Below are 26,476 nucleotides of genomic sequence, written 5' to 3' on the forward strand. Positions count from 1 at the left end.
AACTGAAATTGACATTAATCTGAAATTGCTGCTCACATGAATAAATGCAGTCTTGCAAACAGATAAATAACAATAGATGAAATCTATAATGAACTAGATATTTCTCATGGAAGTGTGCAGAAATTATTACCAATCAGATTCAATTTCATAAAGTTTGTGCTCAATGAATGCCTTGTCTACTGACAAAGAAAGATAAAAAATATATGCTGAAATTTCTGCAACATTACCAAAAGGAAGGAAATGCATTTTCAGATTAAACAGTGACCAGAGATTCACCACTTCTCACCTGAGACAAAACACAGCTCCCTCGAGTGGAAACATTCCACTTCCCCGAACTGAAAAAAAGCGTTTAACTGTTCCATCTTCAGGAAAGGTGATGCAGACGCTGCTGTTTTTTTTTTTTTTTTTTTTTTTTTTTTTTGACACAGAAGGTTTGATGCATACACAGTCAGGGTTCGTACACATTTCTGCACATAGAAATTAAGTACTTTTAAGGACGACTATTAATGAAAAAAATTAAGGACCTATGAGCAAATGAGAACTGAATAAATTCAATTAAAAATATTATCTATGCCTGAAATTCACTTTTGTAATACCATCCTAAAAATAAAATAGATCCGCAAGTAGTATGCATTATTACTAAACATGAATTAATTAACATAATTATTAATAAGTTAGATAATAAAATAAACTTTATGCAATTTATCAAGTAGCATTAAATATTTTACACTTATAATAGTTGAACATATTTGAAAGAAGATAAGTGACATTTACATTTTACTAGCTTTATGTTGATTTTTTTTATGTCTCATTTTGTCACATACTTGGTCAGTCTAGAGGTTTAGTAAATAGCAGGTAGATTTTATGTCAAGCGGCATAGGTTAAAATGAGAAGTAAGATCATAATCAGCATGATTCGTAAACAAAAGACTGAATGTTGACACCACTGCTGCTTGAACCTGAAACCTGAAGTTAAACCAGTTAGTGTCGTAGCTTCCTGTAGAGTTCCAGGGGTTGTAACCTAGTTAATATACTTTAAGGTTCCAATCAGCCATTAAAGCACCACAGGTGATAAGTTTTTTTGTATTATTTTAAGTCTCACTAGATGAAAAGAATAAGATTTACTTGAATTTTTACATTTTTATGTTTTATCTTGTGACTACAGTGACTATTAATGAAAGATAATAGCTCGCTCTAATAGGTTACAGGTTTCGGAGGACAGGCACGCCTGATGTCTAACATAGGTAAACAGGCTTTATCCCATGCCCTCCTTTAGCGGCAACAACTCCCTGGAGCCCCAAGAGGCTACTTCGGGAGTTTATTGAGACATGAAAAAGACTGTACGTGGCCAAACAAGGGCGCTCATGTTTTGTTTTACAGATTTGGAGAGACTTTGACTGAACAGATATGGCAAGAAAACAAAAATGTTGCAGAATTTAAAAAAAAAGGGGGGGCAGCAAGAGCAAGAATTAAAACATGCAAAGAAATATAATTAAGGCATGTGTTGAGCTAAGTTGCTAGAATAATGACCACAGGTGGCATGCGGTGCACAGTATGTTGAGTTCTGTGCTAGGAGTTCGTAGGGCATAGATTACACAAGCGTTTGCACATAAGGTTGTCCATGGTTGTGTAGTTCATACAGCTAAATAGTTTGCACATGTGTGTAGTTGCAAATAATTCGCTGTTTGCATGTGTTGTTCATAATTTGCACATAGTTTACAGTTGCTTCAGGTCTCTGTTTACGAACGTGCACAGGAGGATGCAGCTGGCTGCAGTTGTAGTACAGGAGGATGAACATATACACGCTCTGCATTTTCACACTTTGCGCATTAATGGAGTGCAGGCATTGCATCCTGTCACAATTTCATGGAACGTAAAATATTTGAAGTCGATACTCACGCTCATGTAGATTGTGTTCTTGTTACTTGGAAGCTGGCAAGTGTTTAATGTGGCTGGCACACATCTTGGCCCATGGAGGCTAATGCATTGATGGTTTTGCAGATTTGTGTTTTTGTTGGCTTAGTGCTGATAATGTAGCGCTGGAAAGCCTCAGTTATTGTTGTGGGATGCTTAATATGAGTTAAGGTTGTCAGTGGGCAGTGGAAGATGTAATGATCGGGTGCTCTTTCTCGGCCGCAGACGCAGGTGTCTGTGTTGAAGATATGGTGTCTGAAGTAATATAAAGGGAAAGAGCCATGTCCAGTGATATATCTTGCGAGTTATGGGGTTACAATGACACTTTGACCCCGTCGACACTTTTGGAAGAAAGATATAGGTACGGCGACCTGTTTCACTTATGTTCCATTCATATTGCCATTCTCTGACGACTGCTTGATGCAATATTGGTTTTAGATCAGAAGGCGGAACTGGGATGTTCTCTCAATGGGCGTCCGGTGCGTTGGCAGCTTCCTTTGCCAGGACATCTGCAGCCTCGTTGCCCTCGTGCGCCTTAACTGCGGTTAGTTGAATTCTGCTATATCTGCTGTGGTAAAGTTGACTCTGTATGCCTGTAATTACTGGTGATGAGTGGTGGTGATTCAGGATGACATGGAGAGATGATTGGCTGTTGGAGCAGATGCAAATGGGATGCTGTGTGATTCTTGTAGTTTGTAGATTTTATGTCGAGCGTCATAGGTTAAAATGAGAAGTAAGATCATAATCAGCACGATTCGTAACAAAAGACTGAATGTTGTCACCACTGCTGCTTGTCTAGATAGAGACCTGCTGATTAGAACAAAACCTGAAAGGCCTGATGTAGGTACGGTTGGCAAGTGTTGAAAGTTAGCTAGGCTCTGTTTGATGCAGTTAGTGTCGTAGCTTCCTGTAGAGTTCCAGGGGTTGTAACCCAGTTAATATATTTCAAGATTTCAATACGCCACTAAAGCACTAGAGGTGATAAATTGTTTTGTATTATTTTAAGTCTCACTAGATGCAAAGACAAAGTTTTACTTGAATTTTTTGTGTTTTATCTTGTGACCATGGTGAGGATTAATGAAAGCCAATAAATAACTTGCTTTAGTATGCAGAGATAATTTTTAAGGGTACGCAATTAGTTATAAATAATTAAATTAGGTTATTAGATAACCTAGTCATTATGGATTTACATGGCTACTACTAAATTTTATTTTTTAACAATATTTGTTAAAAAAGCCCTATTAAAATCAAAATGCAATCAAATTTCACAGTTTAAAATACATGTAATTTATGACATTGATTCTTAACCGATATTAGGACAATTACACATTAAATGCTACAAAACAATTATGTTTTGTAATAAGAAAACTCAACAAAATATTTATTCATCATTTTATTGATTCTTAAATTATATTAGGATAATTACACATTAAAAGGCACAATTCTAAAACAATTATGTTTTGTAACAAGAAAACTCAACAAAATATTTACTCGTCATTTTAATTTGAAGCCTTCCCAAACATTTTGGCTAGTTTATATCGATTTCCTTCTCTTTAAGAATCTTTTCTAACAATTAGAGATTTATCTCAATATGCAAACCAATTCTCTCGCTAGTTTCTGCGTGCTTTATCTCCTAACTTGTCAACCTCTCCACAATGTACCTATGAGGGTTTACTTGATCTGGTAAAAGTTAAATAGTCCAAAACCCCCGACAGACATGAAGCAAATTATCACTATGTCTGAAAGTAACTACAATATCAGACAAAGGCTTAAATAAGCCTCTTTTTTAAAAGAACTTAGAACATAAAGGCATGTTCTAATGCTAACAAAATCAACTATATCTCAAGGTGACGTAATTAAACAAGAACAGTCAAATTCAAACTAAAAATGTGGACTAGTGGTTAAAGATTATACAATTTAATTTTAATTTAATCTGGCTCAGTAACTCATATGAAGAAATAGAAAGGGGACATTATAGTAAAGGCTGAAATCATAAACATTTGGGTAATTTACATAATAATAACTGCACATATTTTTGAAGAATAATTTTCTTTATGTATTCAGTTTCTTTCTACAACATGTTTCCTTTTCATTTTAGGATTTAATTAAGGATTTGTGTTATTCTAAAAAACATTAAATGCATTTAGAATGTATAAAAAAAGTGGCTAATTTTATTTCTTTAGTAATATGAACATTCTGAAGAAATATGAAATATATATATGGTAAAGGCCGGTTACAGAGCTGGTGTCTCAGAATTTAGTGACACACCGAACAGCAAAATTTAGAATTGCAAAACTTTTATAATTTAGAGCAGGCACTGGAAAAAGAATTTAGAAAGGCACTAGGCAGCAGAATTTAGGATCCACAGAGATTGCAGGTGGGAAAATGCCTAGTGCCAGCTCTGTGTATGATGCATTAAGACATATTAGATGAATCTTTTAAATTGTAAGTTTTTCAATTTCTTTATTAATAAAAAAATCCCTTTCTATAATGCCCACCCATGTGATAAGATTAGAAGCATTTTTGATGTTTTCCATGTTTGTGCCAAGTGAAAAGTAGAGAAAATAAAAGAAAGATAAACATGTTAAGAAAAATCAGGAGTAAAACATTCAAATATTATATTTTCATAGTTCTTCCAGACGTTCTCCAAAAAGTAAGAAATTCATCGCTAACTTTCTGTTAAATACATTCATTACGTGTTGATACCATGGAGACATTTTTTATTTTGTCACATATTTCTCGAATCTTCTAGAATCGTGGGTCTATAAATTTTGCCTTCAAATCCTTCTAAACTTTCCAAGCTGCAATGTCTAAAATACTAAAGAAACATTATCCCTACCAATTCTGTAACAGAAAAAAGCCAGAAATATCTTGGGGGGGGGAAGGAGGGAAAAGCTGTAAAATTAATTTTATATAGAAAACTGATGCATATTCTGAGAATTTTGAATATTCTGAGTACACGAAAAAAACGCTTACTATGAAAAAATTAAAAAGAAGACATTTTTAATTAATTGCATAGCTAATTTTGCTTTTGCTAATGTTTGCTGTAAATCACGCTTTATAGCATTATACCTTGTTTATTTTACAGATTCAAAATATTGTATAATAAGTGGCCAAAATGAAACTTTATAATATGACAGCGAAAAATAATTTCTTATTTTAATGTTGTTTTCTAAATATAATTTCAATATATTACCATTATTTTAATGAAATTTATCAATGTTACAATGTTTCAAAAAAAATCGTCGAAAAATTCTCAGATATCGGAATTAAAAATTTTCTATAGAAACTGATCTTAAAATCGCCAAAATGTTGATAAGTCGCCAAATTTAGAACCATTTAATAAAAGAATTTACACCCCCAAAAGCGAAAAATTGTTTAAGAGCTCTTTATTAGAAAAAATGAGTTTCAAGATGTTTCAGTCTTAAAAACAGATAGAAATTTCAGATTATTAAATTTAAGGACCTTCTGCTGATTTTGGCAAAAATTAAGGACTTTTCAGGACCAAAAATCGATTCCAAAAAATCTAAGGACTTTTAAAAGGACCATACGGACCCTGACAGTTCATGCCGAAGGGTGCCATAATTAATGCATCTTCTTATTGTCAAACGACTGCGACAATCACTTAAAAATCGATGGTCAGATAAACTGTCGAAATGCATTGTGCTCCTGCGTGACAATGAAAGACCGTGCATGCAGCAAAACAAACATGCGACCTTCTGAAAAAGTTTAGAATGGAAGTGTGAGATCACTATCCTTATAGCTCAGATTTTGCACCGTGTCGTACAAGCAAAACCTTAAAAGCGACAATACCACTCGGATAATGAGGTGAAAGCTGCAACCCGAGAATGGTTATTGGGCATTTGACGGGATTTCTTTGCAGGAGATATCAACAAACTTGTACCATGTCTCGATAAATGCTTAAATAATGGAGGTAATTATGTTGAAAAGTAGATTTTGAATGGAACTTTAAGATACAGATAAAGTCATTTTAAAATTTCTATTCTGTTTTGTTTTCTTAAGCATTGAAACTAACTTTTTGACTGACCCTCATAATTTTGATATTTTTGTTTTTCTTCAGTACCTTTTGCAGCTTGAACAAAATTTCATGTTAATGCATTTTTTGAGATTTAAAAATTTACAACAAACACACTTTAAACAATTTTTTTCTCAAATGAAGCTGACAATTTACTGACTGCACTGCAAACTGAAACTTGTCATACATTGTAACTAAGGTTCAGCTTATCACTTTTCCGCATGTATTGAAACACCCTGCTCTTCTATCAAATAAAACTCGGCAACAACATTCACCATATATTTTTTATCACCATCTTGTATGTATTTATTTATTACAGCAAATTAACAGTACATAAAATATTATATATTTTTTCATTTCTACCCTCTTTACAGCTTGAGTAGAATTAGAAAATTTAATGATACTAAGTGATAATTTGCTGAATTATCAAAGTTGCCAAAAAATTTTAGAACTATGTGCTAGAACCACATGCACTCAGAATATAAAATCAATGATTTTATGAAACACAGCCTTATGAAATTAGGCTTGTACTGGTAACAGACTTCAGCTATTTCAAATAATAATCCTTTTATTATTCATATTAATTAAACTGAATAAGTGTTTGTTAAAGCACTCGATATACAAGTTTAAAAAAAAAAAGGAAATAAAATTTGTCTGAAGAAAACTTACATAAATTCTATTACAATTTCTTGTACAGCTTTCTTATTACTGAGGCAACTAAAAAAAGAAGAAAAAAATCTAAGTAGTGAAATTCATAATAACACACTGTTTTCAATATATTAGTCACAAAAAGAAAGAGAACAAATATTGTGGAATTTAATTTTAGCATCTACAACAAAAGGACATTAAAGAGGTACAGCATTTTGTTATGTAAGTTAAAATTAGCCACCGACCGACGCTATTGCTCCCTGTAAGATTTAACTTTTGAACATTTTTATTAATCTGATAATAATAATAATCAAAAGAGGCAACCAATTTTGTTACATAGTGGATTCAGAAATATCAAATTTTTAAATGTCTATATCTATTTTGGAAAAAAAATGATCTTAGGTGAAAATATTCTGCTTTTTTATAAATAAAAGTTGGCTATAACCATTCAATTAAACAATTATTTTCTTATACTATATTTTTCATATCATTTTCCTGATTCACAATACAGTCAAAGATAATTTAAAAAATTCCTCCATGCATTATGACTACAATGTATATCCGATAACCTGCTTACATACATTAAATTCTTCCATACAAGCTGTAAATTTTTGTGATTTAAATAAGAGAAGTGAGAAAATATTGATCTGAAGCTATATTAGTTGACTGTTTCACTAAAACATTCTTGGTAAAAGTATAGTTTAGGGTACCCCTTGGCGAAACTTGGCGATTTTTGGCGGTACACGGATACCGATTTTGTGCAATTCTTCGACTCGTTATTTTGGCTTGCGAAGCGGCGACACAAAGCCAAAATAACAAGACAAACAATTGCACAAACTTGGTATCCCCGAAAAAAAATCCCCGAATTGCACAAAAATGGCATTGTGCACTCTTTTAACTTTATCCATGTACACATCGACCTATTTTCACTTAAAAAAAAAAAATCCCAGAATTGCACAAACTTGCATTGCACAAACCCTTTACTTTGTCCATGTACACATCGATATATTTTCACTTAAAAAGTCAAAGGAGCACCAAATTCTACAATACAGGCAAACAAAAAATGCATACTCTCAATAAAATACATTTTAAACCAAACTATAAAATAACTTAAAAACGGAAAAACATGTTATACATTTAAGCACTACCAAAAGCAAATATTCACTTACCATGATTTTTAGAAATATCAAAGGAGGTATGTTTGGTCAGCACTGAGGTCTTTTTTGCCAATTTCAGATAGATCAACTGGAATAGGGGCATAACCTGTTGTGGGAAGAGTTTCAGGGATTTTCCTATAGCTCCAGAAAACTATTATGGCCCATATGTATTTCTATTATGGCCTATATGTATTTCTATCAATCTTCTGGAAAAGATGATGAAGAAACAGTTCATTGGTGTACATCAAGCATACAAACCAAAGCAGTTTATGGTCAACAGAGATCTCAAGATCTCTATTACATCATTTTTCTTACCTGTGTTGACACTAATTCCATCACATCCAACAGCAACCAGTTTGAAAAGTTCCATGCAACAATGTTTGGTGATGCTTTGCATAATATCTGCACTAGACCCAGCATCCGAAGTTACATATCCCATACAGAACCAAATTCAGACAAGAGAACATCTATGGATATGCACTTCCTTAACCGTATTTTTGTAGAAAGAATTTCCCTTCCTCTCATACACTATAGTCAAAGAATATCTATAATTAAGAAGGAAAACTCTGCAGCAGGAGTGGCTCCTTTCCCAACATAGAGGGAAGCAGCAGCGCATGCATGAAATATCTGTCGCCAAAGTGCTAAAATTTGAAGCCGGCATCGAAGTTCGAAGGTCACGTTTATCAAAAGTCCATAAAACAAACATTATTTTAAATCTCTTTAAACTTTTAAAGGAAAAGAAAATATTTTTTCATGCAAGTAAATTAATTTATGAATTAAGTTATTTTGAGCAAAAAAAAAAAAAAAGTGCGAAAACCGGAGTCTAAATTACTACGAAACGTCAAAGAAGAAACGTTTTGCCATAGAGGGGGAAATTCTCGGCGCCAGGTTCCATCGCCAAGTCCCTTGGCGAATTTTCCCTCCTCTTTCCAGCGGCGTAATAGCAAACTGGTTTACATTACATCTATGGAGCCTTTCCTTCTTAACATAGATGTTCTTTGCTATAGTTTTGTCTTTCCCATCAAAGTAGATCCAATACAAAGCCTGAATTATTTGAGCAGCGGTTGACTAAAACTGGGCTTTACATTGTTCTCTCTGCAGCTTACTCCTGTCCTGTAGCTGAAGTATTAAATACAATTCCCAGATCCTGAAGTACAGAGGGTGCAATGACAACAGCTGACCTATCTGATATTCTCACTGTATTACAATCAACAGCTAAATTTGGCAGAGGTATTCGCATTTGGCCTGTCTTGGAAATTGAGGCATTTGAGAATCAGCTGTTTTCAGAAGTTTGGCCTCTTACTAACATAATCGTTGACATCATCTTCAAGAACATCTTCTGAATCAGACACTAAGGTGGCATTCGCTTCTAATTCTGCAATTGTCATAGACAAACATGCATTATCTTTATACACCCTTGCATTAAATTTCTAATTTTCCCATCTTTGTTGTCTATTTCTTATACGTTTTGGTTTACAGGTTTCAGAAACGCAGAGTGACCCTATGCCCATTTTTCTTTCATGCCCTTAGTCTGTTAAGAAATTTTGCTCTATGCTTGAAATCTTCACAGAATATTTATATTGTTCGTACTTCAAACATTTACATGCAGAAATATAAACAAAGTACAGTTTACATCATCGAAGAAATTTTTCTTAATTTTATCATTCCCCTTCCAAGATTTTGTTACTCTTTTCACATTTTTTATTGTAATTTCTTATGAGAAATTACAATAGTCTTCTTACAATTCTTATTTTTTATATTATTTATATTACAATTCTTATTTTTTGTCGACTTACCCGAGAGATATGCAGCTTTTCTTCTAAATTATTAAAATGTCACAGGAAACAATTTCAGTAATGTTCTTGACTGACAGGTCTTTCTTGTTCCCTTTCTGTTCACAATAACTCATTTCTGACCCAAACTAAATGCCTCACTGCATCAGCATTCATGGATAAAACTGTCTCTTTAAGTTGCACAGCAGTTCCAAACACATTACAAAAAGATGCACTTTTAGTTGATGTCATCTTAGTCCAACATAAACAATCACTGATTAAAAAAAAAAAAAAGCAGGATTGACAAAACACACCTAACAACCAACTAATTAACAATAAAAGTCATTGGAAGATCATGGAAGCCACATGGTTTCTTACTCCAAGCTAAAACCAATAGTCAGATTAGAAACCATTCGGTATTAAATTTGATATTTTGGTATGGAAAGCAATTTCTCATGCTAATAATGGCATTTTGGATAAAGCAATTCATGTAAAAAGGCATAAAGCCATTAAAAAAGTCAGTACAGATATTCACTTGTGGTGTGGTACCTCAAGATGTCAATATTTTGGGCTGAAATTTTAACACAATTTGTGCTAGCCCATTTGGAACCATATAATGACTCAGGCAATACAAATTTAAAAAAAAAAAAAAAAAAATTTCGCTGTGTACGTGAGGAGAATAAAAGTAAAGTATAAGATAATACAGTATAGATAATGTTGAATGTATCATATATTCCTTATTTAATAATTAAAATTTATACTTCTAAAGGGTATTTTCTTTTGATATATATTGATAATGATTGCCAACTTAGTATAAATACCAACAGTTTGGCGATCTTTTCTAAAAAAAGGCATCAAAATTGCCAATTTGCACCTGATGAGTAACTTTTAATAATTTCACAATCTTACTCACATTTTACTAGTAGATATACTGAAAATATTCTGCTCTTTTATCAAACTTACAATCTGCGCATGCACACACACAAATAAAAAGACAGTCACTGTCATGTTATACAAATAAGCTAAACATAATCAAATTTATTCACACACTAAATGTTAATTACTTGCCCTCGCATCTAACAATTCCATAATTATACAAATTTATTGACATTAAAATATTTCTTTTCTATTGAACAAATCCCGTTTACGTTTAAATCATGCCTTGAAAATCCATTGAATGAATATTAAATTATATTTGGTAAAAGTTTACAATTGGGTGCCCCTTGTTCCTTGGCGATTCTTTTTTGACGCTGAGATCGGTGCCAGGAACGCACAATTTCAAGATGGCCGCTACACAAAACCAAAATAAGATTGCACAAACTCTGTGTCCATGCACACATCGATTTGTTTTCTCTTAAAAAAACATCCTAGAATTGCGCAAACTAGGCATTACACACTGCCTTAAATTTGTCCATGTGCACATCAATCTATTTTCATTTAAATAACATCAGGAAGCTAAAACAAAGTTAAAATTATCATGGTAACCAGAAGCGAGGTTTCATCGCCAAAATTTAAAAAAAAAAAAAAATGTTGCTAATTGAAGGAGCACCCAATTCTACACTAGAACCTAATAGGTATTTAATTAATTTTTAATGTTTGCATGTCACAGATTTAAAAAATTGAAATAAAGTGCTTCATATTAAAGCGGCTCTCAAGATTGAATCTCTAATTAACTGAGATAGCTTGCCATGTGCTCTTATTATTAGCATCGCGTTTCACTTTTGCTTAGGTTTTCAAATATGCATTGTTTTTTTTAAATATTCCTTGGTTTTTTTTTTTTTTTTTTTTTTTTTTTTTTTTTTTTTGTGAATAAGTGATTAACAATCTTTAATTTACCAAATAAAATGGTGGATGCCATATCATTTTTTGCAAGAAAGATATCTTTCACCTGACAAATGAGTATGCAAAAATGGCCACAATGTGAAAATCCTATGTTAATGACGAAACCATTTGCAGGTGCAATGTTAAAAATTGCAAAAAGAACGGCCTCCATGCTAGAAACTGGTTTCGTGGTTCCAGAATACCGTTCATCACTGCTATTAGATTTACTATATATTCTCGAGCAGAGGAATTAAGTCCACCAAATAATGTGGCAAACAGCTTAACATGAATGAAAATAATGCAACTGACTGGAACAACTGCAAGTAGGAAGGCTGTTCCTTACATTTGATACAAAGATTAATAAGCGATAGGCAGTACGAATAAAATAGTTGAAATCAATGAAAATTTGTTCATCAGACACAAAAACAACAGCGACAGATATTTGAAAGAACAACAACGGATTTTCGAAAATATATGCAGGAAGATCACAAGTGCTTTGTCATTCAAATCTCAAATATGCATGTTAGTACATTTATGGAGAAAATCATTCAACATGTGCAATATGCACAAATAATTTATTCAGACTGATTGAAGGGATATAAAACAGAACAACTTTAAGAAGCTGGTTACCAGCACCTCACTGTGAACCATGAGCACAATTTTGTAGATCTAACAGGTAAAATGCAGAATTGCCCACTTATTTGTTTGGCGCTTTTTACAAGAGTAAGAAGAATTTGATTTTTGTCAATTTTCTTTGACTTTTTAAATGAAAATAAGTCGATGTGTACATGGATAAAGTCAAGGAAGTACGCAATGCCATTTTTGTGCAATTCTGGGCTGATATTTTTAAGTGAAAATAGGTCGATGTGTACATGGATACCAAGTATGTGCAATTCTTAAAAACGAGTGAAGCAGTGGGCGATTCTGCACTTTCTCCACTCTAACAATGGGTGTTAACACCCAAAATGTGAAAAGAATGAGTTTTAGCCACGTGTCATGATAAAAACAGTGCATGGCTCGACATCACCACCAATCATATCTTTCGGAATTTATGTGGAGCAAATATTTAGGAAAAATTGCTGTTTTTGACAAACTGTTAAAAACAATTTCGGAAATACGGCCTAGTCGTAACGATTGTTAAAATTATTCTTAGGAAACAACATGCGAGTGCTATTATTATTATAGACTGTGTCCTTTGTTTTTTGGGCCTAATCCTAGTATACGGTGCACATGAGAGTTGGCGAAATTCGGGGTTAAGAGACTAATAAGCGCGCCAATTGTGGTAACCAAGCCGATTTGGACGCTCTGGAGGATAGTGCATTTGGGAGCATTTTCGCACATGCTCATTAAATATTTTAAGTTGAGAAGTTTTGATTGGTGCAGATGGAAGAGAAGAATATTTCAAACTATTGTTTGAAGTTCCGTTAATCTTCGGTCTTCGGCTGAACTGAATGAGAAAGGATAACGTATGTTCAGGTAAAATTTATTTATCTTTTATTTTTTGTATTTTTTAAAATAACAGTAGTGGTTCCGCCAAGTTTCTGATTGGTTAATATTTTTTAATTAATCGGTTTTGGTCAGATACCGAATATGATTTTAGTTTGATACCGTCTTTTATTCTACAGTTCAAGTTGCTAACGTATTTTGTTCTACAGTTCCATTTGCTAACGTATTTTGTTCTACAGTTGGATAATGTTACTTTTCGATTATGATGTGCAGTGCTATGAATTGCGAGTATTTAAACACGAAATTTTTTTGGAAGTTAGAACTGGAAGGAAAGATTGCTGTGATTCAATGGGCAGTAGATGCCAGATTGCTGCCGAATTTTAAAAATCGCGCCATGGCCGCACCGTATGCTAGGATTTGGAAGGAAAGTGGAATGCTGTTAAGCGTGGGATGAAGGGGACGAAAAAGGTAAGCGAAGAGTTTGACTCTTATTTGGTGGAATATATGTGGCAGCACCTGAAAAATAATAAATCGTCATCCGAAAAAATAAAAGACTTTATATTTGCAATAAAAGCAATATATCCGCCACCCGAGTTTGAGGGCTATGGCATTTGAGTTATGATATAGACCCTAAAACATATGTGACACTGAGCCATGGTAGTTAATTCATTATATTTGATATGTGAATGTTTTGTATTTGTTGCGATACATGTTGAAAATTATATTTTTATTTGTTATAAAGTCTGTTAAAAATTATATTCAATTTATACATGCTTGCTTTTTTTCTTGTGTCTCACCGTATGCTTAGGATTTATTACCTTATGATTATCATTTTGTTTACTTTTTTTGCCAACTCAAACTTCTGGTGACGCTTTACTTTGAGGTTGCCAAAAATTTGGCGACAAACGTAAACGCATCATTTTGGTGTTGGCGAGAATTTTAAAAATCGCGCCAAGGCCGCACCATATACTAGGATTTTACCACAATTTCGGAAATACGGCCTAGTCGTAACGATTGTTAAAATTATTCTTAGGAAACAACATGTGAGTGTTATTATTATTATAGACTGTGTCCTTTGTTTTTACATTTGCGCTTCACAAGCTTGGTAATAGCATAACTGCGATCTTGGTGTAATCCTAAGGTCACCAAATAAAGTCGGAAGCATCTAAAATAATGAAATACCTTAAATAATTACAATTTTAATGAAAGCCGAGCCTGCGTATGGCCAAAAAATATACATGCAGCAATAATGCATCCAAAACAGTAATTCACGTTTATATTATTTAACATTATCACGTGACAGGAAGACAGCAATAACATGTCAATTTCATAAACATACAAAATATTCAAGTACTTCAAGGAATCGATCCGTTTTCTTTTTTTCTTCGCCATAGGGAGGAATCAATCAGTTCTCGCACGACTACTGCGAATCCTGAAGTTTCACCAAAAATCGCAAAGAAATAAACATTAGTATCTTCCTTTCCAAACTTCGTCCTTCAGCTAATTTTGCGTATCTCAGTCTTTATGCCATTTGGCAATTTTGACAAATGATGACAAAATTTGCCTCTTGAAGAAGCATTATTTTGCTTCAAAGAGGAAAAAATTTCCTCACAAAGGATATAGAAAAGATTAACTAACTAATTCACATAACATAAAACTGCATGTCGTATTTGTAACATTTTGACGACTACCAGAGCTAAAGCGTGTGACAACTTTAAGAAATCACTAAAAGTGTCCAATATAGTTTGAAACCTTTTTTCATACTTACTTTTCAAAAATTTTATATGAATATCATTCAAAGCATAACATCAAGGAAATAGTAATCCAACGGGTATAAATACTCAAATTTAAGATGCACCCACGCACGAACTTGTTTACATTTCAACATGTCTCCAACTGTGAATGTACTGAAAGCAGGCTATTCTGTATTCGATCCGGAATCAAAAGTTATGAAAGCTAATTGCACTTCCTCTTTAATCAGGGATGAAGGTGTTATAATTATTGTGGATACATTAACCGCATGGGACCGTTCTATATTAATTGAAGGTTGGTTCTTAAAAAGTCATTTTATTTTGTAACAGAATCGGCTTTTTATAAAGACATACCTATAAATAAAAGAGGTTTTCGGTTATAAAAATTTTACATTACATTACAATTTTTAGCATGTAAGTAATATGTAATTTTAAGCAAGTTACACTAGATCCATACTGGAATATAGGAAGATTTGATGCTTTAAAAAAATCCAATTTCGATCCGAATAATTCCTCTAAAATATATTTATAGGTATTCCATTGCTTTTGTTGCTGTAAATCTGAAGATCGGAATCTTCGATGATGAACAAATTATCTGAATTAAAAAAAGGCTTTGATGACAAACATTCAAATTGGTAACAAATGATTTTCAAATGTGTTTTAAGGGAAAGGTAAAAATATATTTACAGGTGCCCCTTGACGATAATTGGCGATTTTTGGCGCTATGTGGACACCTAGTTTGTGCAATTCTTTGACTCGTTATTTAAGCTTTGTGGCTACACAAATCCAAAATAACAAGTCAAAGAATTGCACAAATTCGGGGTATCTATGGATACATCGACCTGTTTTGACTTTAAAAAAAAATCGCAGAATTGTACAAACTAAGGCATTGCGCACTCTCTTGACTTTGTACACTGCTGGTGCAGCCTTGGCACAACTTTGAAAATTATCGCCAACACCAAAAATGATCCAAATAACGTCTATATATATATACTATACACACATAGTATATGTATATACACACATAGTATATATACTATATACATAGCATATACTATGTTTAACTGTATATTTTCTTTGAATGACCCGTTAACTACTCATCGTATATGTCCCATTTTTACTGCTCATCATAAAGTTGCCAAAAGTAGCCAAATCCCGTGTGCACGGGATAATAGGATTAAACCAAAAATTAAAATGGGACAGTTCTGTATCTCCCGTTATACTGGGCCGATTGACAAAATTCAAATGGTGTTCTTCAAGTCTCGAAAGCGCGTCTTAGGATATATATAGCTCTATTCTAACATAGTTATTTTGACACAAAATCAGACTTTTTCTCAAGTAACATACCAATTTTTTTCCATTTTTCGATTCTACGACTCAAATTATGCATAACTATTAAATTTTGTAAAATTTGGTGCGAAATTTATGGAGAAATTCAACAATTTATGTTGGCGCATTTATTCAGTTTGCGCCAAAATTAGCTCACTTGGCGAACTTCTTAATATGTGGCAACCTATTTTCATTTCAATTTTTACATAGGATAAAAAGACCCAATCGTTCCTTCTTTCAAATAATGTTCTTTATATTATATTTTTAATTATAATTGTTATTAATTTTTAGCAATTTTTTTCTTTTTCGAATTTCATTTTAATTGTTTAAGTTGCATGGTTGCTTTCGAATAACTTTTAAAAATTTCTATTTACTCATTTGAATTGCGTAGTTTAAGTCAAAGGTGCAGCGTTTATTTATTATTATTATTTTTTTTTTTCGAATAGTTTTCCTTTTTACTATATTTTAAGTCAAAGTTACTATAGGTAATTTTTAAATTTTTAGACTTTTATTTTAATTGTTAGTGTTACATTGTCTCTTCAGATAATTATTTAAAAATTTTCTATTTATTCCTTCAAACGGAGCATTTTAAATATATTTATTAATATAAATTTTCCAGAATTTGATTTTATTTATTTGAATTGCGTTTCTTTTGGAAGAATACTTTTTAACCCAGACTACGATGCGTTTGAAAACTGCGTATATTAAAAGAGAAAATATAGTAAAGCACAGTTAACACGCCTTTCAATGTTCCATTCAAAAAAGATATATATAAATAAGAGAGATCTATAACCGACATTTTTAACTTAGGATGACTTGCATACACTGCTTTAAACAGTTTTATCATTGTGCCCATTGCTTTACACAATTTTATCCTACATTTGGTTTCTTAAAATGTTATTCATATTTTAGTCAAATATTTTATTTTTGAAATGGCAAGAATCAAATATCATAAGATTAAAAAGTTTTAAATTAAAAAAAAAAAAGTACAAATACTAAATTTGACACAAAAATTTATTTCTTCTTTTCTTTTTCTTCAGGCATTCTACAAGATTAAAAAGTTTTAAATTAAAAAAAAAAGTACAAATACTAAATTTTACGCAAAAATTTATTTTTTCTTTTCTTTTTCTTCAGGCATTCTACTTTATTGTTGCTCTTTTTTTTTTGGGCATTCTGCAAGTATATTAAAAAGCATCCAACTTTTCGAAATATCTTGGTATTTCTGACAATCATTTTAAATAAAGTTATCGCCTTCCATTTCATAAATGCCCACAAATGGCCGAGCGGTAAAGTCGCTGAACACTGGTAGTTCACTCCGAATCCCAGTAAACGGGCTGGTTGCATGGGCGTTTTCGTGGATTTTCTCATGTGTAACGTGTATGCCAGCTGGTTTCCCTTAGAAAGACCTTCACGAAGGCATCCTTCCTTTTAGGCAGATAGCCCTGCTTTGCCGTAACTTAATAATCCAGTTCAATCCATTTCATCAGTATTTGGCCAGAGCCTTTATCAGTCTTTAGAGGTTAAACATTTTGAAAATATGAGATGAAAGGAAAGACTGGTTTCATCAAGAGGTTTTGTTTTATTTAATTATGACAAAGCACACTAGGGCTATCTGCCTAAGGGAAGGGATGCCTATGTGGAGGACTTTCTGAAAGAAACTGGTTCATATACATGTTACACATGGGGAGAACCCCGAAAATGTCCCTGCAGCCAGCCCGTTCGCGGGATTCGAACCTTGGACCGAACTACCAGTGTTCAGCGACTTTACCGCTCGGCCGCTGTTTCATCAGGAGGAAAAAAAAAACATCTTTAGGTGACATCCACATACATCACTGGATAGACTCCTGAATCTTCAAATAATTCGACTGAGAAAATCATGGGATTCTCCATTTATGATACGTTATGATGTTCTATAAAGTAATTTAAATTTATACAACCATATAGTCTAAAAACAGTCGCTCTTCACTTTAATCTGTAATGATATCGTTTTTGTCTTTTCTGTTTACACAAGCTCAACTGATGGTATTTGCTGGTGTACACGTCCAAGTGTTTTCTCTTTGAACACCTAAATTTTTTTAAGTATCCTGAAAGTAGCTTCAAAAGCGTACAACTTCTTGAAACATCTTGGTATGTCTGACAGCCAAATTTCCCTGCAAAATTTTGCTTACTTTACTCCCTAATTTTCTTCTTTCCTTCTACAGTTTTTTTTAGTTCTCACAAAAGAAAATTAAGATTTTTCGATTGCTAGACTTTCATAAATTTTGCATTCTTGTCAATTTTTTAAAATACCAATTACATGAATTGCGTTTTAGCTGAAGACAGCTTTTCATTTTCTAGCCATTTTAACTATAAATAAAGTTTAAAGCGAAGTCCAAAGGATAATATTTTAATTAAAAGATTTTTGCTGAATGACAAAGAAATAAAAATGTCCAGCAGTGTTTATTCTGTACCACCGAGTGACCCGATTCTTATATCGGCTGAAACAATCTAAATCATATTAAAGATCATGTTTTTTTTTATACAATCTATAACGCGAGAGAAAAATTAGCTTCTTAAAAACATTCTTTCTAAGAGGATTAATATAAAAATTTATATATATATTTTTAAAGCTGGGACTTGAACCAAACTGTCAAACTTTTAAAGTTTAATTTACATGGCACAATCAAAAGTATTTAATCCGGACTCGTCGGGACTTCGGCGATTCCGGATTATTGATTTTTCCGGATTATAGATCATCAGTGTAAATCTGGTAAGATGACATGCAGATATTATAAAATTAAAAATATGAAACCGTAATTTATGAAATAAAGAGCAATTATGATCTAAAGGGTATCAACATTTACAAAAAAAAAAAGCTTAATATTTATTTGTTTACTTTATTAAACATTTCTTTCAACGTGCGTACATTACGCATAGTCGAAATTAGAAAATTGCAACCAGAAAACTATTTGATTTGTATTCGTGATATTTATAATGATGAGGAATTTGATTTAAATCATATCAAAGACGGAGTACATCGAGATTAAATACTACATTTAGTAAGGAATTATAAGCCGAATAAAATAAAAACATCTGCCTTGAAGATAACGATAGTGCTGACAGATCAACTTCCAGTTCATTGCACGCTGCGACGTCCCCCCCCCTTGCAGAGCAGTGTGAAATTGATAAACAGATTTCGGAACGGTTAGATAAACAAAGGATATGCGTTTATCCATTTTTTTGTAGCAATTCGTTTTTTGTTTTATGGACATCAAAACATACTTTCGTTTTCTAGATCCTTTGGGAGCTCCAGCATCGGAAATTCTATTTGACATAATCGAAAGTTCAAGCTTACTTTTATAAAATTGCTCTTACAGTCTGCAAAAAATAATAAGCCGGATCCAATTCGAAGATTAAGGAACAACGCAATCATCAACATTAACTGAAATAGGTAATTAGATAATTTTAGCTTATACCGTCCGTTATACATTAAACGCGCACGCGAAAACGTATTCTGCACTTGTGCAGACACATATGCGCAGTCGTAAATGTCTTGCACGCACGCGTAAAACGCCTATGCGCATGCGTCAACGCGGCGCATGCGCAGAAAGATTTTAGCTTTGAGTTCCGGATTATAGATCATTCCGGATTATGGGTGTCCGAATTAACGACGTTTGACTGTAGTTATAATTAAAGTTCCACTTTGAAATTGTCATAAAAGGAAAACTACCAGACCAAATGTTATCAAACTTGGGAATCGTGTAAAGGAGGTTATGGAAATTGATTTTCCGCGGGGAAAAAAAAAAAAGAAGACTCACCACCAGGGGAAAAATGGCGCTGTATGCAATATTGTTAAATGAAATAAGATATAAAAACATCTGTTTAAAATGTGTTCAATAGTTTCTGAAACGTGTTACAAAGCATGTTCAATGTAGCGTCCAGCATTTTCCGAAAGCAAGTTAAATCCTGTTACTGCATTCTCAACAGCAGCTCTTAGCATATCAGGAGGAATCTTACGGACATATCCGTGTATCACATTTTTCATTTCTGCCAAATTGTTTAGATTATCACCATAAACAGTGCTTTTAAGATAACCCCATAGCCAAAAGTCACAGAGGTTGAGATCTGGTGGGAAGAGGGGAAGTGTCGGCCTATAAGACGTTCATTCGTGAAACGTTGCCTAAGTAACTGTGCGACACACGTGAGGTGGGGCCCAGCCCTGCATAAAAATCGTAGTATCTAAAATGCCACGTTACTGCAGTTCATGTATCACAAAACATTTTAATATTGACTCTAAGTGAGCTGCAATCACAGTGGTCCAGCTGTCGACTGCTCTTCAAAGAAAAATGGTTCAGTTATAAAACTAGCTGTCATTCAACACCAAACGGTGTGGAATGACTGCTATGCAATTGAATGCAGTATGAGAATGCAATGGAATTAGGTAGATAACATGAGGGATTTCTTTGGCCCGAATCGATTAAAGGCGTTTTGAATCAGTATCTTCATGTTTTAGGGCCGAATTCAGGCTTCAAAAATTACAAATGAACGATCTGTAAGAAAACGATTTCCAGATTGTACGCACTTGTGCGAGTGATTTGCGATCTCTTATTTTCCAATCTGGTTTTCATGGACGAATTTCTCACATACACGGATAGCGCACTCGACTTTTATCGAATTTAACGCCTTTAAATGGTAATTTGCTTACTTCTTAGTTTCTTAAGGGTATACAACATATTAAACCCGTGTAACAAAAGGTTAAGTTAGATTCCGACCTATATTTCGTTTAACAATATTGGATACAGCGCCATTTTCCCCCTGGTGGTGAGATTTCGAACTTCCGTTTTTTCGCGGAAAATAAATTCCCATGACCTCCTTTACACGATTACCAAATTTGATAACATTTGCTCCAGTAGTTTTCCTTTTGTGACCGTTTCAATTGTAGAACTTTAATTGTAACCATTCTGTATATTATTAAATTTTAATTTGAAACTATGCGTTATATGTATACCATACGTAAAATTTTCGCTTTTATGGAAAAAATAAAGAATCGAAGCAAATATACTTAGGATAATGGACCGAAACAGAAAAAATTTCCCCTCGCTCCGAAAATCAAATATTGAAACTTCGACCTTGAATTTATTGGGTTATCGAAATATTTAATTTGACTTATCTTCTAAGTCCTAGTTCCGACAACAATTCTGTCAAAAATTCCGAATTACTGAAGAAGTAAAAGGTTTAGTATATATTGACTGTATGTTAATAAAGTAATCAGAGTGTAAAAAAAATAGATTATAGAATTTACGCTGATGCAACTTTTTGTCTGAATGCACAACATGTAATGGAAGAGAAGGCTCGTAGAGATCTGTTTTTGACATGCCTCTAAAAGTAGATGTCATACTCCTTTTTTCTCTTCTATGTCAAAAAACGTTCCATTGAGAGGCAACTTTAGTTTTGGGGAAAGAAAAAAAATCACAAGAAGACAAATTTGAAGAACATGCAGGACGATTGAGTACACATACTTATTTTCGGAACACGAGCGGTTCCCCGATTGGTTATTGAATAATGAAAAGATGCATTGTCATGCAATACAGAACATTTGGAATACGTTTTCTGACTGAATAACGTGAGATTAAAAGTCATCTGCTTAATTCACAGCCATTACAAGTCAATTACTCGGGCACTTGCAGAATCGCTTTGATCCTGAGCTTATAAGACAAACGTAATAGCACTGGATTTAAACACTTCTTTAATCTTCCGAGAACGTTCCTTCTTTAGCTCATATTCCAAGAATATTAAGTGAATACCATTATTGCAAAAGAAATTGAATATTCATTTGCACTACGGCTAGGCAGTTTACTAACGAGTTAACAAAACTTAAATTTTGCTTTTTGTGTCTAAGAATACAACAATGTTTTAAATATTTACAAATAAAATATTAATTTGGAGATTTAATTGGAGCCTCACCAGTTGCCTAGCATTTGAAGATTGTTAAATACTAATTGTTTGTTGCTAAGTCTAACCCAGGCTGCATGGTTGGTTTTCGTAGTTTTCTAGGTTCTCTTTACAAAGGTTTTCTATGAAAGCATCTTAACCAAATAGCTCCTATGTGATTTATATGTTCATGTAACCAACTAACCTAGTTTAAGTGCGATTTCCAAGTGAAGTTACTAGCAAAACCCGAATACTTATTAAAAATCATGTAGCTTGCCAATCGGGAGTATCATGAAAGATAAGGCGCCAATAATTGAATTCCTGGTTACGGTACGCTGTTTCTAAACTTAGATGGTCATTCCTTAATTAAATATAATTGATTTGTAACTTCTACTAGAGCTGACGGTAAGAACTAAGTGTAAATAAATAATATCGTTTACAATCTTGATTAATATAAATTAGAAATATTTGCATTCAGACAAAGTGTGTGTGTGATTATGGCAAAGCCTCGAGAGCTATCTGCCTAAAGGGAGGGATGCCTTCGTGGAGGGCTTTCTAAGGGAAACTGGCTCGTATACCACATGGGGAAAACCACGAAAACGCTCATGCAGCCAGCCCGTTCGCGGGATTCGAACCACGGACCGAACTGCCAGTGTTCACCGACTTTACCGCTCGGCCGCTGTGGGCCCCATTCAGACAAAGTTTTTTGAAATATTTGCAATTATTTTATAAGAAGGATTTATTAATATCCTTAATAATAATTTATTATATTACTGATGATTAGGATTCAGTTCTTGACAATTACATTCTAAATTAGAATTTTAAGGGTATAATGAAAATACGCTACGCACAAAACTACATTTTAGGATAAAAATGAGTTGATTTTTTATGTTTAAAAACTTCTTAAATTCATTTAATAAACATCGTACCCTCGTTGTTAATTGAATCCAGAATGTAGGGTGTCGTTTATATAATTATTCTTACTTGTCCACAGAACCTGCTGACTTATCCAGCCATTAAGTAGAAGCAGATCATATCTACATAACCATTGAACATGCGGCCCACAACAAATATTTTTGCGGCCCGGCCAATATATCGGCAAATAATAATATATAATAGTAAAATAACATATCGACGAAGGAAAAAATGAAATGTTTACTGCTAAGTAATTAATGATAATTTATTCAGTGTTGTTAGATTACTCACAGCGAGCTGACAGACACACTACTTAAATTACAAATGCGTGTGAGTAGCTTGCGTTCAGCTACCTTCGGCTTTTGGGGGACACGTGCACTCACAACTTGTACGCATCCCCCGATAGCCGAATGTGGCCGAACTCATGGTCTCAGTTTTCCAATCATAGTTTGGAAGGTTAAAAATAGAACAGCGCATGCATTTAATACCTAATAAATAAATATCTCGTAATTGCTGTTGCCATCCACAAAAATCCAGATATTTATAGATGTTTTCAGTATATTCGAGAAATTAATTATAAAGCTTATAAAAGCCGAGAACAAACAACTCATCTCAGTAGTAGTTTAGTTCTAGCGAACTGTTTGTTTACTTAATGCTGTGATTGATTTGTAGCGATTTTGCTGTGAGATAGAATTAGTTTCTCTGTTTTGAATTGATTTTTGCTAAACGTTTGACATTTTGTGATATTGTTAGAATATTTTTGAAAAAATATTTCAGCATTTTGATTTATCTCTTGTGGAAAGAATAAATTTTTGTTAACTTTTTAACTTTAACCATGTTTATTCCAGCCCTTTGTATTCAGTATGTCTATATCAAAACCAAGTGGTAGTAAAATTAAACGAAAAATCGCTGACGAACATAGATTCAAAATTAGAAACATAGAATATTCAAGTAAAATGGGAATTAGAATATTTTTGCTATGAAATAAAAGATAAAATAATCTACTTGATATGTAATAATACTATTAATGTATACTGCTCAAAAAAAAAAAAAAAAAAAAAAAAAAAAGGGACAGTCCTATATCTCCCGATCTACTGGGCCGATTGACAAAATTCAAATTGCGTTCTTCATGTCTCGAAAGCGCGACTTAGGATATATATTAGATTTATATATAGCACTATTCTAACATAGGTATTTTGACACAAAATCGGACTTTTTCTGAAATAACATACCAATTTTTTTACATATTTCGATTCTACGGCTCAAATTACGCCTAAATATGAAATTTTGTAAAATTTGGAGCGAAATTTACGGAGAAATTCACAAATTTATGTTGGCAATTTTATGTCAGTTTGCGCCAAGAATACTTCACTTGGCGAACTTCTTAATATATGGCAACCTAGTTTCCTTTCCCATGAGAGGAAAAAAAGTCACCATCGTTCCTTTTCTCCAAATAATATTCTTTATATTATATTTTTAATTGTTATTTTAAGTAATTTTTTCTTTTTCGAATTTCATTTTAATTGTGTAAGACGCACGTTTTTTTTTTTTTTTTTTTTTTTTTCGAATAACTGTTTTAAAAATTTCTATTTACCTATTCGAACTGCGTAAATAAAGGTGCAGCGATTATTTTTTTTCAAATAGTTTTCTTTATATATATTTTTCGTCATAGTTATTATTTTAGGTAATTTTTAAATTTTTATACTTTTATTTTAATTGTTTGTGTTGCATTGTTTCTTCAGATAATTGTTTTAAAATTTTCTATTTATTCCTTCGAACTCATTTTAAATATATTTATTAATATCAATTTTCCAGAATTTGATCAATTTTCCAGAATTTGATTTTATTTATTTGAACTGCGTTTCTTTCGGAAGAATACTTTGTAACCCAGACTACGATGAGTTTGAAAACTGCATACTATATTATAAGAGAAAATACAGTAAAGCACACTTTTACACGCCTTTCAACGTTCCGTTCAGAAAAGATATATATAACTTAGGATGACTTGCATACACTGCTTTAAACAGTTCTATCATTGTGCCCATTGCTTTACACAATTTTATCGTACATTTGGTTTCTTAAAATGTTATTCATATTTTAGTCAAATATTTTATTTTTGAAATCGCAAGAATCAAATATCATAACATTGAAAAGTTTTAAATTGAAAAACACAAATACTAAATTTTACGAAAAAATTTATTTTTCTTCTCTTTTTCTTTAAGCATTCTGAAAGTATATTAAAAAGTATCCAACTTTTCGAAACATTTTGGTATTTCTGACAATCATTTTAAATAAAGTTATCGCCTTCCATTTCATAAAGGCCCACAAACGGCCGAGCGGTAAAGACGCTGATCACTGGTGGTTCGGTCCGAGGTTTGAATCCCGCGAACGGGCTGGTTGCATGGGTGTTTTCGTGGTTTTCCCGCTGTGTAACGTGTATACGAGCCAGTTTCCCTTAGAAAGTCCTCCACGAAGGCATCCCTCCCTTTAGGCAGATAGCCCTCGTGTGCTTTGCCATAATTAAATAATCCAATCCAATCCTTAATTAAATATAATTGATTTGTAACTTCTACTAGAACTGACGTTAAGAATTGAAGTGAAAATAAATAATATCGTGTGCAATCTTGATTAATATAAAATTAAAAATATTTGCACAGAAAAATATTTGCATTCAGACAGAAAGTTTTTTGAAATATTTGCAATTACTTTATAAAAAGGATTTATTAATAACCGTAATAATTACTTATTATATTACTGATGATTAGGATTCAGTTCTTGACAATTACATTCTAAATTAGAATTTTAAGGATATAATGAAAATAAGCTACGCACAAAAATACATTTTTACAGATTAAATTGACATTAAATACAAAAATACAGAATGTTGGGTGTCGTTTATATAATTATTCTAGCTTGTCCACAGAATCTGCTGACTTATCCAGCCATTAAGTAGCTGCAGATCATTTCTACATAACCATTGAACTTCCATTAATTCAGTCTCTACAGGGTTGTATGTTTATATCATAATTTGACTTTTATAAAAATGTTTATTCAAAATCTTATATTTCTATTAAAATATACTATGCTTTAAAAATATGGATGATAGTGTCTGCCGCTCTTTCAGCCACTTCAAAAGCAACAGTTTGTTTAGAAATAAATTATGCAGTTAATGTCATAAAATATTTTCATTAAATTCAAATAAACATTAAACGAAAATTCTCAGTTTTAGACAATTCGATTTAAACGAAGTAAAGTAGCAGACGATAAAACGCCGAAGGTAAAAATTTACTCTTAGAAAAACGTACTCTTATTTTTTTAAAAAAAGGAAGAAAGAGAGAAATTTAAAAAAATTGTTAAAAATTTGAATAATATCATCTATAATTTAAAAAATAGATTTTCATATAGTATTAATAAATATTTATTACGTCTTATTGTGGGAAAAAAATTCATATAATTAATTCTCCGTAAAATTTTACTTGAAATTTAAGGTTAAAAATAGCTGTGGCAATTCAGTGTAACAAAAATCCATAGACCACATTTGGCGTTATTATCGCTCAAATAAAAGATGCCAAATTTCAAAACGCGAAAATATGTAAATTCGTGTATATCTTAGAAAATTTTGAATAAAAAAGTCTAATTTTTTGCAGATATGCTTAAAAATACACCTACTTTATGATGATGGTAAAAATTTTATAGGTTATAATTCAAAATTTTTTTCGAAAAATTTATAAAAATTATTTAAAAATAGAAATTTAAAAAATAAAACACAAAAAATGGG

At 32.6% G+C, this 26,476-nt stretch overlaps 2 protein-coding genes across 8 annotated transcripts in view; one reads left to right on the plus strand and one right to left on the minus strand.

Annotated features, from left to right (window-relative positions):
- Positions 1-14,441, minus strand: part of LOC146997687 (uncharacterized) — a 96,578-nt gene extending 82,137 nt beyond the window's left edge. For 2 of the 6 annotated variants that reach the window (XM_085815451.1, XM_085815450.1), the window contains exons 1-2: positions 14,133-14,388; positions 6,619-6,666 (exon numbers count right to left, since the gene is read on the minus strand). In XM_085815451.1, coding sequence (XP_085671577.1) covers positions 6,619-6,666; positions 14,133-14,185 — 101 coding nt within the window. In that variant the 5' untranslated portion in view covers positions 14,186-14,388. Of the gene's footprint in view, positions 1-6,618; positions 6,667-14,132 lie in introns of all 6 variants that reach the window. The other 4 variants (XM_085815452.1, XM_085815456.1, XM_085815453.1 and 1 more) reach the window with 4 other exon arrangements.
- A 200-nt stretch (positions 14,442-14,641) lies between these two features.
- Positions 14,642-26,476, plus strand: part of LOC118205474 (metallo-beta-lactamase domain-containing protein 1) — a 175,916-nt gene continuing 164,081 nt past the window's right edge. The window contains exon 1 of one of the 2 annotated variants that reach the window (XM_085815449.1): positions 14,642-14,839. In XM_085815449.1, the coding sequence (XP_085671575.1) occupies positions 14,680-14,839 (160 nt within the window). In that variant the 5' untranslated portion in view covers positions 14,642-14,679. The remainder of the gene's footprint in view (positions 14,840-26,476) is intronic. The other variant, XM_085815448.1, reaches the window with a different exon arrangement.

The sequence above is a fragment of the Stegodyphus dumicola genome, chromosome 4 (assembly GCF_044657685.1).
Source record: "Stegodyphus dumicola isolate Sdum_Otavi_A_Nest chromosome 4, ASM4465768v1".
Classification (NCBI taxonomy): domain Eukaryota; kingdom Metazoa; phylum Arthropoda; class Arachnida; order Araneae; family Eresidae; genus Stegodyphus; species Stegodyphus dumicola.